Source organism: Talpa europaea (genome assembly GCF_964194135.1).
Source record: "Talpa europaea genome assembly, chromosome: 13".
Taxonomy (NCBI): domain Eukaryota; kingdom Metazoa; phylum Chordata; class Mammalia; order Eulipotyphla; family Talpidae; genus Talpa; species Talpa europaea.
The window spans coordinates 45,440,024-45,456,057 of record NC_140080.1 but is presented as its reverse complement, the minus strand read 5'-3'; the positions used below and the strand labels follow the sequence as shown (position 1 = coordinate 45,456,057).

General features: G+C 50.2%; 1 protein-coding gene across 3 annotated transcripts; it reads left to right on the top strand.

Moving 5' to 3' along the window:
- Positions 1-2,555: 2,555 nt before the first annotated feature.
- SH3BP5L (SH3 binding domain protein 5 like) lies at positions 2,556-13,503 on the top strand (the record flags this gene model as incomplete). 3 transcript variants are annotated; one of them, XM_084252574.1, is made up of 6 exons in its annotated part: positions 2,556-2,738; positions 8,819-8,881; positions 9,042-9,170; positions 10,655-10,816; positions 12,293-12,466; positions 13,042-13,503. In XM_084252574.1, the coding sequence occupies 6 exons, from the start codon at positions 2,556-2,558 to the stop codon at positions 13,501-13,503; spliced, it is 1,173 nt and encodes a 390-aa protein (XP_084108700.1). The 3 variants fall into 3 exon arrangements, with proteins under 3 accessions (XP_084108700.1, XP_084108699.1, XP_084108698.1); XM_084252573.1 differs by having other exon boundaries at positions 13,033-13,503; XM_084252572.1 differs by having other exon boundaries at positions 8,777-8,881; positions 13,033-13,503.
- Between the last annotated feature and the right edge of the window lie 2,531 nt (positions 13,504-16,034).

Genomic DNA, 16,034 nt, shown 5'->3' with positions numbered 1-16,034 from the left:
CAGTAAAACAAGACAGAGCACCCTAACCACATCCTATGGAAACATTATCCAAACATAGGAGCAAAACTGCTGGGTACTGTATTACAATCCAAACACAAAGGGTCATCTTCAGTCTCAGTGAATGAGAGTTAATCTTGGGAGAAATGAATGGTGTTATCAGGGAGGCTACTGAACCTCTGAATGTGATCTAAGGGCAGTGTGGACATTACATGTGTTCATGTTTTCCCATCAAATGCAATAAAGAACTAGGAAAAAAGCAGCTCATGATTGCTAATGACTGAATGTGCAGGGAAAATGAGCTGTGAGGCAAACTATAAAGACAATTAGAAGTAATGAACAGGAAATGTTGGGAGAATAAAATGGTAGGTAAAATGGGGTCTAGTTAAAATCCAGTTTTACAAAATTAAAGTAACCGGTAAAGAACATACCCATAAACTGTCTTTGATTTCTATATGGAATGGTTTATGTATTACACCTTAGTTACAAAAAAGGAAAATGAAAGAGACTGAGGCACTACTATCCATCAGGTCTATCCATCTGAGACACTGCTATTCAGGGTCCCGCTGACTCAATGGAGAAAAGGCATTTTAAACGCAAAATTTCCGATGTTTTAGGTTTTAGGATAATCTCTTTGAAATTACTTTTAAAGTAACATATTTGGCTGTACTGATTTTTTTTTTTTTCTTCTTCTCTGTGGTTACTCATGGGATGAGATGATAAAGGGAGGGGAATCCAAAAGGAAGGGAAATTCGGACCATTGCTTTCTCTACCTAAGGTGAAACCCTGAGCTGGCTCTGGAAACATCAGACCTTATGCAAAAATAAGATGTCCTCTTGAATCCTTTCCCTCTGGCCTCGCCTGGTGACGCCTAGAAGTCAGATCACTCTGGCAAGGCCTTTTCACTGATACACAGGGCATGTAACACACGGCTCCCCTTTGGAGGCTCAGGGACACTGAGTGTCTAATGAATGCTCACCAGGTAACGGGCGACCCCACAGCAACGGCGTTCCATACCGGGGCCTTCCCGAAAGAGCTGGGAGGCGCAGCTCCGAGCCCGCGGTGAAGGCGGAGCCGTCCACGTAGACGCCGTTACTTAAGGGTATCACTTCAGGAAAATCACCTTACAACTCAGCCGCGCAGGACACTCCTCCCCGAAATCGTGAAGCCGACACAGGCGCCGGCCACCCCAGGTGCACTTCCGGCGCCGCTTCCACCTTCCCGGGCGCGGCTGGCCGCGCTGTCCCGCCCCCAGAGCCCCGGAGCCGTAAGGCAAGATGGCAACTTTCTCCCCGAGGAAAGTAGCCACAATTCGCTTTATTTTAGCACTTCCTTGCCGATGAGACGGCCTCAAATTTCATCGAGCCTCCTAGTTTTGTCATCATAGCATGCTCTTGTTCCGTTTCCCTTCAGTCGCGGTGGACGATGGGGGCAGATATGCGCGCAAGGGGAGCCAGAGCCGTGGGAGGCGCCATTTTGTACGGAAAAGGAAGGCAGGACGGGAGGAATCTTGGGAAGTCGGTCTGGCCGGCGCCTCGAAAGAGCGCAGGAGGGCGGGGCTGCCGGATGATGTGTTTCCGCTTCCTCTCGGCCTCGTCGTGTTTGGTTGGACCGGCTTGTTGCGGGGAGGAGGGGAAGCTTGTTTGCGGTAGGGGCGGCTGCTCACGTAAGGTAAACTGAGGTAAGACAGCGCGAGGGGCTTCGCCGCTTGGCTGTGTGGGCTGTCTCGGGGCACAGTCCTTCGGGTTGAAGGAGAATGTGAAGTTGGAGACGGGAGGCTCCGCTTGAGCGCGTAGTTGGAGAGACGGGGAGGTGGCATGGGGTGGGGGCCTGCGAGGTGAATTGCAAAGCCTGGCGGGGGTGGACTGGGAGGCGGGAGGGGAGGGTGCTTAGGGATGGAGGAGCGGGTGAGAGCGCTTAGTGTGGAAGGCCTTGGTAAGGATGGGACTGGGGCGAGGGGCGCTGGGACACGGGAAGAGTAGGACCTCAAGTCCTTGAGGGCTGAGGAAAGTTGGGGTGGGATTATGGGGGGTGTGGAAAGAAGAGCTTGTAGCCCTTGGGGAACTAAAGTGTCAGAAGGTATTGGTGACCGACGTTCTGATGCTGACCGAGTACTTAGCCTTTGTTTTCTCTGCAGTTCCCCAGAGACTGTCATCCCGCGGCCTCGGCTTGGGCCCAGCTTCTCTCTCCAGCTGCTGCCACAGCCTGGAGGCGCCTGCCTCCGCCTTCCCGAATGGTGCTCCTCCTCGCAGGCTACGGCCCAGGATCCAGACCCCCTTATCCCCCCTGCCTCGAAGTGGTTTATCTGCGTCTGTCCCGGTGGACTTCCTGTGACAGGGAGGGAAGAACTTTTGCGCAGACAAGGCTATAGTTCTAGGAACCACGCTGACGCCTTGAATCTTGGCCTCTAGCAGAGTGTGAGGTTCTACCTGTACCCGCTTATCCCACCCTGTAAGAGAAACCCTTGTCACCCAGAGCTGGGGAAACCCCAGGCTGGGGCCCTGGTCCCAGCATGTCAGTGCTGTCTTGTGCATAGTGTGTCCCCTCTCCCTGTCAGCATGGCTGAGCTCAGGCAGGTTCCAGGGGGGCGGGAGACCCCGCAGGGGGAGCTCCGGCCTGAAGTTGTTGAGGATGAAGTCCCTCAGAGTCCAGTTGCAGAGGAGCCCAGAGGAGGTGGAAACAACAGCAGTGAGGCCAAATTGTCTCCAAGAGAGGAGGAAGAACTGGATCCTAGAATACAGGTGAGATAATAGATTACAAAGAGACAGGGAGGCAGGTTCCAGCTTTCCTGAAGAACTGTCAGGTGAATGAGTTAGATTTATTTCTTCCCAGTGCACTGGGACAAGAAAGGAAAATTAGTTTATCAACGAATCGTTGCAATGCAGCATGACAAGTGCTAAAAGGGTTATGTGTTAGGAGCACAGAGGCGGCCTAGCCTGAATACCTGGGGTGTGTTGCTGAAGGCTTCCCTGAAAAAGTGAAGTGGCAAATTGGCAGCAGATATAGGAGCATACTTTAAGTTAGAGAGTAGGGCTGTTCTTCTTTCCAGATAAGCAAAGGGACTGTTGGCTCAGATGTGACATGAATGAGATGTGAGCGGAAGTCCCTTTGAGATTGGGCAGGAACCTTGAATTTTTCCCCTCTCTCACCTTCTCGCCGGTGCCTGCCAGGTATGTTAACATCTGTAAAAGGTGAGGTCTTTCATGTTTTATAAAGGTGGCATCAGGTTTAGTCCTGTAAGGAAATCCCAATGTATTCAGGAAATGTGTCTGTTGTGCTCAAATCTGAGGACCGTGGGCCCATTGAATGAACAGAAGAGCTGATTTATCACCTTGGCGCATGTACAGGCTAATTGGTAGGACAGGTAGATCTTTTTCAAGGAGACTTCATAATAGTGGGGGAGGATGGCACCATTAGGAGATGCATGGCCAGCCAAGGCTAGATTGTAGTGTTTCCAGGCACTAGCTGGGAAGGGCTCCCAGCGGAGGCTGCTTGGGCAGGTGAAGGCCAGGGTGCTCCTGTGTGTTTGGGATCTGAGTCTGTCATTTGGTGTGGCATCATCTCCAAAATTCTGATGTGGTGGTGGTGACTCACTCCACTGTAGGTGAGCAAGAGCGTCCTAGGACTCACATTCCTAGGCTTCTTTGTCAACAAGCCTTTATTAGGTTTATTCATTGAGTAAGGAAAAAAAAATCAGAGCTGGTCCTCACATCTTTCCTGCCCTCTTGTGGTGAGTATCCCCTGGATGTGGGTAGGGAGTGGGAGGCGGACAATTGTGTCCTGCTTATAGGCTTACAGTGGAGCAGTGGCAATCATTACTTCACTGGTGTGGGTCTCTGTCTCCTGGGCATCACATTGAAAACAGTTCTCTTGTTAATTTACAAACTTGTCCTTTGAGGAAACAGGTTGTAATGCAAAAAGCCTTGGGCAGAAGGAGTGATCTGTGATTTTCAAGGAAGTCACATAACCTTCCTGAGTCTCTAGTTTCTTCATCCGTAAAATGAGGGCTTGTCTCACTGACTTGCACAATTCCTTACCTGCTCTGACAACAGTCCTTAGATTCCTTAGATTCTGTGCTTTCACAAAGTGTTTTGCTTATCTTTTTTTAAAAAGATTTATTCATTTATGCATACAAGAGCTGGGGTACAGGCCAGAGGTGGGGGAGGGAGGGTGATAGGATTCACCTGAGTAAGAGTGGGGAACAGAACAGGCAGAGTGACTGAAACACACCGCTGAGGGGAGGAGTGGCAAGTCAGGTGAGGTCTCCTGCCCCATGTGGGTACCTCCCTGGCCTGAGGTTGAACTCGTGCTGCAGTGGCTGTGGATAGCTTCATAGGTTGTGTCTTTTTTTTTTTTTAATAGAGGCATGTTTTATTTATTTGTTTGTTTGTTTATACATGTACTGGGTACAGTCAGAAGCGCGGGAGGGTAAGAGAATTCACCAGAGTAAGAGCGGGGAACAGAACAGGCAGAGTAATGAAGTACACTGCTGAGGGGAGCAACGGGCGCAGCAGGAGAGGTCTGCGTGCCATGTGGGACCCTCCTTCGGTGGCCAGGGAGCAGCCGGGGATCGAACCGGCGCCGCAGAGGCCGCGGGCAGCTTCGCAACCCAGCACTCAACTGCTGCGCCACCGGGGAGGCCCCATAGGTTGTGTCTTAACCCCTTGCGCCACCAGAAGCCCTGCTTATCTCTATGAAAGTTTATAGGTAGCTCTTTGGGAAACGACCCCTCCCTCCCTCTGGAGGGAGGGCCATTTGATGCACTTAATACACCTTTCTGCAACTTCCTCCAGAGGGAATCCACTTGGGTTTCTTTCCTCAGTCCCTCTGCTCCCTGGTATTTTGCCAGTATCCATTCAGGCGAAGGCAGTAGTATGACGAGTCACTCTTATGCTGTGCTTTCCTGTAAAGTAGCCACAAGCCACTTATTATTACTTAAAACTGCAGAAATTGAAAGATGCAGTTCTTCACGTGCTGTTAGCAGTGCAGAAGTAGAATTTTCTGTCATTATAGACTGTTCTATCAGATGAGCTCTGTGAGGGTGGAAGAGTACTGAATAGGCATAAGATTCATCTTGTCTATGGTAAGCTTCCAAGTGTAACTGAAGCAAGAGGAGCAGGCAGACCCCAGTCTCTTACTAAATTTAAGGGCATGTTGTGGAATATTGTGGTTGTGTAGGGAAGAAAACTCCTATAGAGAGGTCTACCTCACTGATGACACACTGAGGCTAGACCAGTACTCCTGCTTTGTGAGGGATTCAGTGTTTTCTTCAGGACAGGCAACTTTCATGGAGGGTGCTTGTGACGTTCAGCCCCTCTGTATTGGGACTCTTCTGTATGAGGAGATTGAGGTGTGTGTCTTGTGCAGTCCCCTTTAGTGTTGACAGTGCACAAGACCATGTGCCTTGATAATACATTTCAGAGCTTTAAAGGGACATCGATTTTTCTGGATTTCATTGCTTTCCTTGTGTCTACATCCACTGATCCATCTGGACCTACCAGAGATTTTTGAAAATACTTCTTTTTTTTTTTTAAAAAAAGGATTTATTTATTTATTTATACATGCACTGGGCACTGGGTACAGTCAGAAGCGTGGGAGGGTGAGAGAATTCACCAGAGCTAGGGTGGGGAGCAGAACAGGCAGACTGACAAAATACACTGTTGAGGGGAGCAGCGGGCATGGCAGGAGAGGTCTGCGCGCCATGTGGGACTCTCGCCAGCTGGCCGGGGATTGAACCAGTGCTGCAGAGGCTGCAGGCAGCTTACAGCCCAGCGCTCCACCGCTGCGCCACCAGGGATGCCCTGAAAATACTTGTTCTTAAGCCATGTTCTGGCATGCGGATTCTTTTATTGGGTGAGGCAGAAAGTCACATGTGGCTTGGGTGAATCTGCCAGACCAAGGATATCCCAAAGGCAGAGATTCTGTTTAAGTATTTCCTAGAACTCCTAGAAATGCTTGCCTGTGGGTGAAACTTTCTGATCTGGGAGATGAGGTTTTTTGACGAATGGGTAACTTGTGTCCCCTTTTTCTGGAGGGGAGCTCTAGGCCTACCTAGAGTATGCTGTCCACCAGAAAAGGCCTCTAAACTGTCTCCATGTCTTGATCTTAGCATAGTTCTCTGAGGATTCCAGTCTGCTCCTTGGCTTTCAGAGAGCCAGAGAGTCCCAATCCCAGGGGAGGGATGGCGGGTGGCACTAGTCATGCCTGACTTTGACTTTATACCTTATGTCTTCTAGGCTCTCTTTGTAATGGTGTGTTTTCTCAGATGTCTTCTTATTCACCTTCTGAGACTTCCTGGGTAAATTCTGCGTCCTCATCAGGAAGTGTTGGTTTAGCTCCCCTAGGACAGCTTTTTCTGAGTCCTTGGGCTAGACATTACCCAATCTTTGCCAACTGACCAGACTTGAGTGTTTAAAAATGGCCTGTATGAGATCCTTTCTGAGGGGTGGGGATGTCTGTAGCCTGAGTGTCTATGCCTGTGGCTCAGTAGCCTGGCATCAAGGGAATGTGCCTGGCATGCTCTGGGAAGGTCATCTTCCCTGCTGGCTGCCTGCTCACTGACAGATGATGTGTACTGACTTAGACTCCATTCTCCTCGAATTCTGTTTCAAGCAGGTGCCAGGAGTCCCTGGTAGAGCAGGCCAAATGGAATGTGTTGCCAACTGCTTCCTGCTTATCCTTTCCCTGGGTATGCCCTGGTTTGGCTGTTCTTCCTTGCCTATCTTGCCCTCCAATCTGCCCTGCTCCCCAGTCTCCTTGTCCTGTTAGAAAGCTTTGTGACTCTTGAAGCAGACCTTATCAACAGAAGACTTTTAATTGCTGGAGGGGCTCTGTGGGTATGAGCTCTGTGGGTATGACATGCCTGCTCCTGCCTTTGGTCAATAACCAGAGCATTTCATGTCCTTTTTCCAATGGGGATGACTTATGTAGAACCATTCACTCTGATAATCTTGTCAGGATCAGGGAGCCCTTTGGGATGTGGAACCAAGTAAGATCCAGTCCATCTTGATACTTATTGGAAACATCATAGAGGGACTATTACCCGCCTCCTCTTCTCCCCCCAAACCATTTTTTATTGCATTTCTGAGGCCTTTCCTTGCCCCTTCTAGATGATGGTAGTTCAGTTTTCTCTGTGGTGTCTATCCAGGGATGTCCTTAGTATTATCCAGATGCTTAAGCTCCAGTCCTTGATATGGCTCAGCTCTGTCCTTGATGGGCACCATGTGCCAGTGGTCAAGTTGAGATGTGCCTAAAGTGTCAAATGCACAGGGATTTCAAGGGTGCAGTTAAAGGCATTGTTATAATTTTTACTTACTCGGTTTTCCTTTTAATTAAATGTGACTGCTAGAAAACTGAAAATTCCATATGAGGCTCCTGTTATTTTTTTTCTGTTGGACACTTCTGTTCTTGAAAATTAGGTACCAAATCTGCGGTTCATATCCTTGTTCCTAGTTCTGTTAGATGTTTGTGTTCTTTTTACTGTGACTAGGGTATGTTTCTTGGTTTCGTACAGTCTTAATTTGCTCATTCAAATTTTACAGGGCTCGAGGAGGAGACATCAGTGGAATAAAAAGGCATGAAACATAGGGTTGTTGGAAGGACAAAATAAGCAATGGCAGTGCCATTCACTGCGAAGTGCATATCAAATCTGGGCCATGGGCAACAGGCAAATGTCAGGCTGGCTCCTGTTGGCCTGGCTATAGGCAGATAACAGGCATCTTTCTGGATATTGCTCCTCTTAGAGAGTATTGTTTGGGTCTTGGAATTTGACCAAAAAAGAGAAGAGGAGGTACTTGAGACCACCACCCCTCCCAATGCTCTGTCATGTTGCTGAAAGGCTCAGAGGGAAGATCTTGGTGGCTTCGTTACTACTTTTTTCACTCCTCCAGCCAATGAAGTGCTCAAACCAGTAACTTTTCCCTGAGGAGGATCTTCCCAGAGGACCTGGGTTTGCAGTCACCTTACTGGCCAGGTAGGCCTAGAGGCCTTGTTCCCTAGACCCTTGTGATTCTGTATTCTACATTTCCTTGGGATCTTCCTTTTTCTCTCTCACCTTGAATACTTGAAGGGCAGACCTCATCAACACTTTGGATGTTGTTTCCTAGGCCCCTCCAGGCATTCCCCTGGAGTCTTTCTAAACCAGACCAAATGGCGCCAGGCTCTGAGGGAGTTCCCTGCCATCAGGAAGTCCTGGTTTCCCCTCCCCTGTGCCCAGCCTTACTGACTTGTCATTTGACAACCTGTTGGCCCCAATACCTGCCCTTTTGATTCTGTGGCCTGGGAGCAGGTGCTCTGGTATCCTGCCCTGACCTACCACCCAAGGAGGTAATCTTGCTGCCTCCCAGCATGACCATCCCTCATCTGGCTCCTCATATCACTGAGGGGCTGTTGCTTACTTGGCCACGAGCTGCTACTGCTTTGTGTTCTGAATTCTGTGGTCTGGTGGTGCTGAGTTGTGCTAAGTGTGCTCAGTAAGTAGCCCAGGGCATTGTCCTTTCTCTGGAATGGAGATTCCTGACTGGCGTATAATGAGGATGTGGAATGGTCTCATGGAGATGTGTGCATATGAACATTCCTTTCTCTGAACTTTGAATTCCTCATTTATAAAGTGGGATTTTACTGTCTGATACACAGGTGGACTTGCGAGGGTAGTGGGAAAGTCTCCACCAAGGGGGCATTCAATAGTGCCATCCTCCAATAGTGTTGTCCCTCCCTTCCCTGGCTGGGTAGGCTTTCTCTCTGAGCACTATGCTCCCACCCCAGCCAGGTAACTGAGGCTGTTTCCTGGGACTTCTCTAACCCTCTGCCACTCTCTGTGCAGGAGGAACTGGAGCATCTCAACCAGGCCAGCGAGGAGATCAACCAGGTGGAGTTGCAGCTGGATGTGAGTTTCTCCTTTTCTTCACGCCCTTGGGCTGGTCCCAAGGTGTTTCTCTTTCCCTCCCCATTCTGTACAATGGTGGGGGAGGGATGTGTGTGAGAAATGAGGGGCTGGGCCCCACACACTTGCCTTTCCTCTGCCCACATTTCTATCCCTTTGCTAGGAGGCCAGAACCACTTATCGGAGGATCCTGCAGGAGTCGGCAAGGAAGCTTAACACACAGGGCTCCCAGTTGGGGAGCTGCATTGAGAAGGCCCGGCCCTACTATGAGGCTCGGCGACTGGCTAAGGAGGTATGGCCTGCTGGCCCATGTCCCAGGAAGGCTGCATACAGAGCCCGGCCCTGGACGCTTCTGTATCTGTGGAGTGTCAGACAGAACGCCCTTTCTCATTTCTTCTCTCTTTCCTTTGGTTCTTATGCCCCGTTTTTGTTTTTTGTTTTTTTTTTTTTGCTTATCCCTTTACCCACCTTCTTCCCTTTTTTCTTTTAACAAATAATGTGAACTCACTATTGAAAGACTGTAACTGTAACTGTAAAACAAGATTAAAAGAAGAAAGCCAAGATCTCTCCAAACTACCACATGCCTGCTTCATGGTTTCTGTACCTAGGATTTGTAGTCAAGTATGGTAAGATGCCAGAGGCAGCGACTATGCCTTGAGAAAAGAATTTATTACTTACAGTCTCCAAGAGGAAGGGGCAGGCCACTCCCTGTGGGGAAGTCCCTGGATCAGTCAGAAAGCAGAGGACAAGAGGGGAAAGCTTGGCTCATAACCTTTATTGTGGTTTTCATGGGAAGGAATGGGTCAGGCAGGGTAGGCTTAGGATTTGAGCAAGTTTAAGTTTGGATAGTTTGAGTAACTGTGGTGAGCAATCTCTAATTTTTTGGTACCTATCCCTGGTATGATTTAGGGGAGGGGAAATACTGACTTGATGTGTGAGAGTTAGATAAAGGAGGTTTTAGATTGGCGGGTTTGCAAATGAAAGATGTTCTCATTTTACCGTCTCTTGGAATTAGTAGCTCTGGGAGGTGCAGCAAGGCTTCCAAGATGTCAAACCATGAAAGATCACAAAGTATGAAAAAGATATAATTAATACGGCATCGATAACCTCTTAAAATTTTGGAGGATATATTTCCTAACAAGATGAGATTATACAGTGTGTGCTATTTTCATTCATTTATTTTACTTAGTATTATGACACGGTTCCATGTCAATAAATGCTCATGTCATCAGTTTTAAGGATTGCTTAACGTTTCCTCATATTAGATAACTATTATTCATTGAACCAATTCTTTCTAACTGAAAACTCAGGTTTGTTTCAGTTTTGTTTGATAAACATGATTGTGATGAGTATGTTTGAGCTCTTTGATTATTATTACCTTCAGCTTTTCCTCTACTGGAGGTGCGAGTCTCACAAGTATACTTTCTGTCCATGTCAGTAACCACCTTCCAGCTAAAGTGCTGTGAATTTTTGTTTGTTCTCCCTAGTGCAGAAATTCAACAGCCTTTGAGAGTGTTGAATTTCATATACACACTCTCCACTGAAAGTATCATTCTTTTCAATCTTTATTCCTGTATTTATCTCTTTTCTTCCATATCTATACAAACTATTCTTTATAGAATGTTGCTTCCTTAACATTTATCCTTGTTATATGTTGGCAGGGGAAGCCAACTTTGCAATGGGTCTTCTTCCTTCTCTTGTCCTTGCCCAGGATGGGTCACCAGGGGTGGCTGGGGGTCAATTAGGGCCTCTGTCCTGATGGCCTTCCTCCTCCAGGCCCAGCAGGAGACACAGAAGGCAGCACTGCGGTACGAACGGGCTGTGAGCATGCACAATGCTGCCCGGGAGATGGTGTTTGTGGCCGAGCAGGGCGTCATGGCGGACAAGAACCGGCTGGACCCCACTTGGCAGGAGATGCTCAACCATGCCACCTGCAAGGTGAGCCAAACAGTGCCAACAGGTTCCTTCTGCTGGTGTCAGCACATGCTCTGCTATCTCTTCATCCCATAACCCTCTTCACTCCTAACTCTCTTTGGCCTTTCTTCAACTTTGCTTCTCTTTTAGGCAAAACCTCCTCCTTGCTCCCTCCTGTGTGACCTTTAGTGCTTTCTGCATATTTATTTCCTTTTGACCTAAAATGACTTTCTAGGCTCTTCTTGAACCTTTGACTCCAGATGTGTGATAAATCCACTGGATGGGTTCATCCCTGCTGGGTGCCCTGGTTTCAACTCCCACATTTTACTGTTTTTATCTATGATCCCTCACTTCTGTTTTCCGAATGTGCTTCCTTGCTATTGAGGTCTGCTAAAGTAATCTGGATTTTTGAATAATCTGTATTATTCTGGAAGAATAATCTGTGTGCTATTTCTAAGCTACTCAAAGGGGACTAGGACCAGGAAGATCCCTGGCATCAATTCCAGTCTGCCATTTTTGTCTTCTAAAGGGCACTGTCTTGGTCCATTTGGGCTGTTGTAAAAATAATAACAGACTGGTGGCTTAAACAACAAACATTTATTTTTCATAGTTCCAGAGGCTAGGAAGTCCAGCATTACAGCACAGGCACATTTGGTGTCAGGTGAGGGCCCACTTCCTGATGTCTTCTCACTGTGTTCTCACGTGACAGAGGACACGGGAGTTCTCATGGGCCTCCTTTATACAGAAACTAATCCCATTCATGAGAGCCCCTCAGCTACCAGTCTCAGAGGGCTCACCTCCAGTAAGTAACTTTACCTGAGGGGTTAGGATTTCAACCTGAGAGTTTTGTGGCAATACAGACATTTAGTCTATAGCTGCAGGTGCCAGCTCCTAAGAGCTGCTCATGTCTGGAGGTTCTCTTTGTGCTCCTTCATCCAGGCCCACAGTCTCACACAGCAGTAGCTCCATTTCTGTTACGGAGCTCACACAAAGGAGTGGTTGTTGAGCTGTGTGTAACTGACTGTGACAAGGCTCTGGTCTGTGCCTGCGCAGAGTATGGAGAGCTCAGCTCCCTGATCATGGTACGCAAGGTATCTGGAGCCCTCTGGAGCTCCCTGCTTAGGCACAGCAACCTAGAGACCCCAGTGCAGAACTAGGACTTCCCATGCTGGGACTCTTCCCATCCCTCCAGTCCCAGCCCCCGACTCTGAGGGCCCTGAGAACTACGGCTATGGTAGGTGAGCTCACAGACACTGCTGACTCAGGTGCGAGCAGTCCAAAGAGGAGAGTGCCCTCTCTTCGTAGCACCAGAACTGGTGCAGGTAATGTCAAGCAGGTGCAGGGACCTGCTAATTGTGTCTTGGGAGATCAGAGTTCTCTCCAGGCTGTATAGACAGGATCACTCCAGGGTAATATTTGGAGTGGCAGCCTGGGGCAGATGATGGGCAAGAGCTGTGGGTCCCAGCTCAGTGATATCTGTCCTCGCCTCTACTGGGCCAGGTGAACGAGGCGGAGGAGGAGCGGCTTCGTGGCGAGCGGGAGCACCAGCGGGTGACACGGTTGTGCCAGCAGGCTGAAGCTCGGGTCCAAGCCCTGCAGAAGACCCTTCGGCGGGCCATTGGCAAGAGCCGGCCCTACTTTGAGCTCAAGGCCCAATTCAGCCAAATCCTGGAGGTAGCTGACTGGAAGAGGGGAGGCCAGGTAGAGGGGCGGGTGGGGAGGGCCTGGCGCGGAAAATGAGGCATCCAACTAGAGGGGACTCTGCTGCCTCTCTGGGCCATCCTCCAGATCACTGGGACAGGTGGTAGCACATGTGTTCAGAATGTCCTGCAGCAATGGGAGGTGGGGCGGGGGTGGGCGGCGGTCCTGGCAGAGGATGGAGTTGAGAGGAGGTAAAACTAGAGAAAATGAGGATGGGGGGGAAGCCAAGGAGAGTGGGGAAGAGGAATACCCTGGATGGGTAAGGAGACAGTGGGGAGAGGTGAAGTGAATGGGAATGAAGGTCTAGGAGGGCAGTGGGGCTCGGGTCAGGAATTGGATGCGGGTGCCGGAGGAGGAGCAGCAGCAGCAGCTGGGAGGGTTGGAGTTGGTGGAGCACTGCAGGCTTGTGGGTGATGCACAGGGCCCATGCACGGGAGAGGAGGCTGCAGTGGAGTATGCTGAGTGCATCTGACCGGCCTCTTCAACTCCAGGCCCTGTGGAGAGTTGCCCCAGGGTTCACTCTGACCCTCCCTCTGCAGGAGCACAAGGCCAAGGTGACGGAGTTGGAGCAACAAGTCGCCCAAGCCAAGACTCGCTACTCCGTCGCGCTGCGCAACCTGGAGCAGATCAGCGAACAGATTCATGCCCGGCGCAGGGGCCTTCCCCCTCACCCCCTAGGCCAGCGGCGCTCTTCCCCAGTAGGGGCTGAGGCCGGGCCTGATGGAGGCGAGGATGGGGATAGTGGCATCATCGAGGGAGCTGAGGGTGGGGTGCTGGAGGAAGGGAGTAGCCTGGGACCAGGTCCAGCACCTGACACGGACACACTGAGCCTACTGAGCCTGCGCACTGTGGCCTCGGACTTGCAGAAGTGCGACTCAGTGGAGCATCTGCGGGGCCTCTCTGACCACGCCAGTCTGGACGGCCAGGAGCTTGGTTCCCAGATCGGGGGCCGCCGGGGTAGTGACAGTGGGGGCCGTGGAGGCCGCCACCAGCGCAGTGTTAGCCTGTAGCCCTATGATTCGGGATGCTGGTTTGTCTTACCTCCACTGGCTCTTGTAGGGCGGTGCAGATGCTAGGCTCCCACTCCTCAGGTCTTTGTTTCCCTCAGAGAGGTCACATCGCACCCCTTCAGAGGTCTTCTGACTCACATCTTTGCTTCTCCTGCTGGCTCTGCATAGTCTGTCTGATACCCTTTGCTGTCCTTTCTCTGGTTTTTATCCTTTGATCTATCTGACTTCCCCCCCTCAGGGAACTTGGTTCAGAAGCCACAGGGAGACCTTTGGAGAAGGTGGGTGCTCAGCCTGAGTCCCTGCATCTCAGCCTCAGCCTGACCATCCTTCTCATAGTCCCCTCCCATCTCACCTCTTGGTTCCTGAGGGGCTGCTATGGATGCTGCTAAGCCCTCCTGGCACCCTGTTCCCCTGTCGTGTGTCCTAGCTATCCTGCGTGTAACCTGTAAGGCTCTCTGTGGGGTTGTGTGCCTCTGGAAGACACTGCTCCTCCTGTACTTTTCAGCGCTTACTCATGATCTAAGCCACTCTCCTTTGTGTGCCCCAGAGCAGGACTTGAAGGGTGCTGGCGTCAGGGTAGTTGAAACCCAACCCTAGCGTCAACATAGGGGAGGCTACCCACTCTGAGCAAGCTCCCATGTGGGTAGTGTTTGCCAAGGTGCTAGTCGGTTTCTAACTGGTTTCACTTTGGGTGGAGATGAAATGAATCCTCCTGGTTAAAGTCTCCTCCATTCCTGTATGGAATTAGGTTTACTTTTTTTCTGGGTAGAGGATGCTGAGTTGAATCGCAGCTCCCTCTCTTAGGGTGGAGTTAGGGAATTTGGTGCTCAACTGCTCTCTGTACCCCAAACCAAACAATACCTACTCCGGGATCCCTTGGGGTATGCTCAGCGTTGGTGTCTGAGCCTTCCCTGATGCAGGGAAGTGTTGGTTAGGCTGAGGGGAACTGCCTTCCACAGATAACAGCTCCAGGTATCTGGTGGTGCTGCCCCCCAGGTGGGAAGTCACATTGGACCGGGATACCTCTGGTGGACATATCCTTCTGTTCTACCCCAGTCAGGCTGAGAGCTGGACTCTGGCAGAAGAGCTCCTTCCTAGCCTGAGTGTCACTGCCACCCGACTGGGAGAGGCATGGGCCTTCTCATGAGGGTGTTTCCTTGTCTTGGGGTGTGGGCAGGGTGGTCACAATGAGAACCTCTGGGTTTGAGGTGGCCAGAGGTAGAGGGAAGAAAGCGTGCATGCATGTGCCAGTGTGTGTGTGGGAAAGGGTCTGCCTCTAATTTTATTTAAAATAAAATAGTTTATGTAACAGTAAAGTTCACTGTCCCTGTCAGGGGAGGGAGGAGGAGAAGGGGACAAGGATGGGCTGGGGGAAGGGCAGGGTGATATGGAAGCCTGTCTTGGTGGGGTGTCAGGGGTGGCTTCTGGAGGTGAACCTAGGCTGTGTGAGAAAGGAAGGTTCATGGCTGAGGGGCCGGAGATCTAGGCCAATTGTAGGCTGCATGAGAGGTGGTACCCTGCTGTGCTGTGTGGTTGAGCTGGTGATGGGTGTATATGGGGGTGGTCTCTGGCCATGGAGGGGTCTTCAGGGTGGAGAGGAGTTTATCAGTGACATTGTGGTCCAAATGAGAGATGAGGATGCTGGAAGAGTATGTTCTGGACTGTTCACCATGAGCATGAAGGAAGGGAGGGACAAAAACGGGGTTATGGGATTTAGCAACTGTTGGGACGTCTCTGTTAAACTTGAATTTCAGATAGACGAGTAGTTTTTGCCTCTTACAATGCTGAGGCTATCCTTGTCTGAGTTACTCATTGTGTATCTGAAGTTAAAACTTAACATCGATGTAAGAGGACTCCTGAGTCAGGGATTGACCTGATGTAGACAGGAGGGTTTGAGCATTTGGACTCAGCCTGTGAAATAGCTTCAGGCGAGGGTTGAGACCTTAATGAGTCATGAAAGTGGTGAGCTGGAAAGTGAAGACTTTGGATGGAGCTGTATAAGGCGTATTGGAGCTTGGTGTGAGAGGACCAGCCAAAGGATGGAGTAGGTGCTTCCAGGAAGTGGGGAAACCTTGTGAGAAGAGTGTCTTGAAGGCCCAGGAGGGCAGGGTGGTAGAGCAGTGAAATTGGTAAGACCAACATACCAGAGTGTCCCATCTTGAGCCACTGCGTCCTGAGCACACTACTCAGGGCTGGGATTGCCTTTCCGAACCTGGCTTCTGACTTTAAGAGGAAGATAAGTGTGATAAAGCAGATGAGTGCCAAAATGTTACCTGTATCACTGGAAAAGCGTGGCCTAGGTCTTCAGGTGAGTGGGTTTCTGAGCTGTCACCCCGGGGTCACACATCCTACCCTGGAAGTTCAGGACCCGTAAGACTCTGGGGTGTAGGAACCCCAGAAAAAAGGGTGGGTGTGCCTACTCAGTTTCTCCTTGCAAAGCAACCTACCAGATAAGCACCTGGAGGGTTAGGTATAATGGCTCTTCTGTGTGGAAGAAAATACCCAAAGCAAGGGTGACTCCTCCCAGGCTC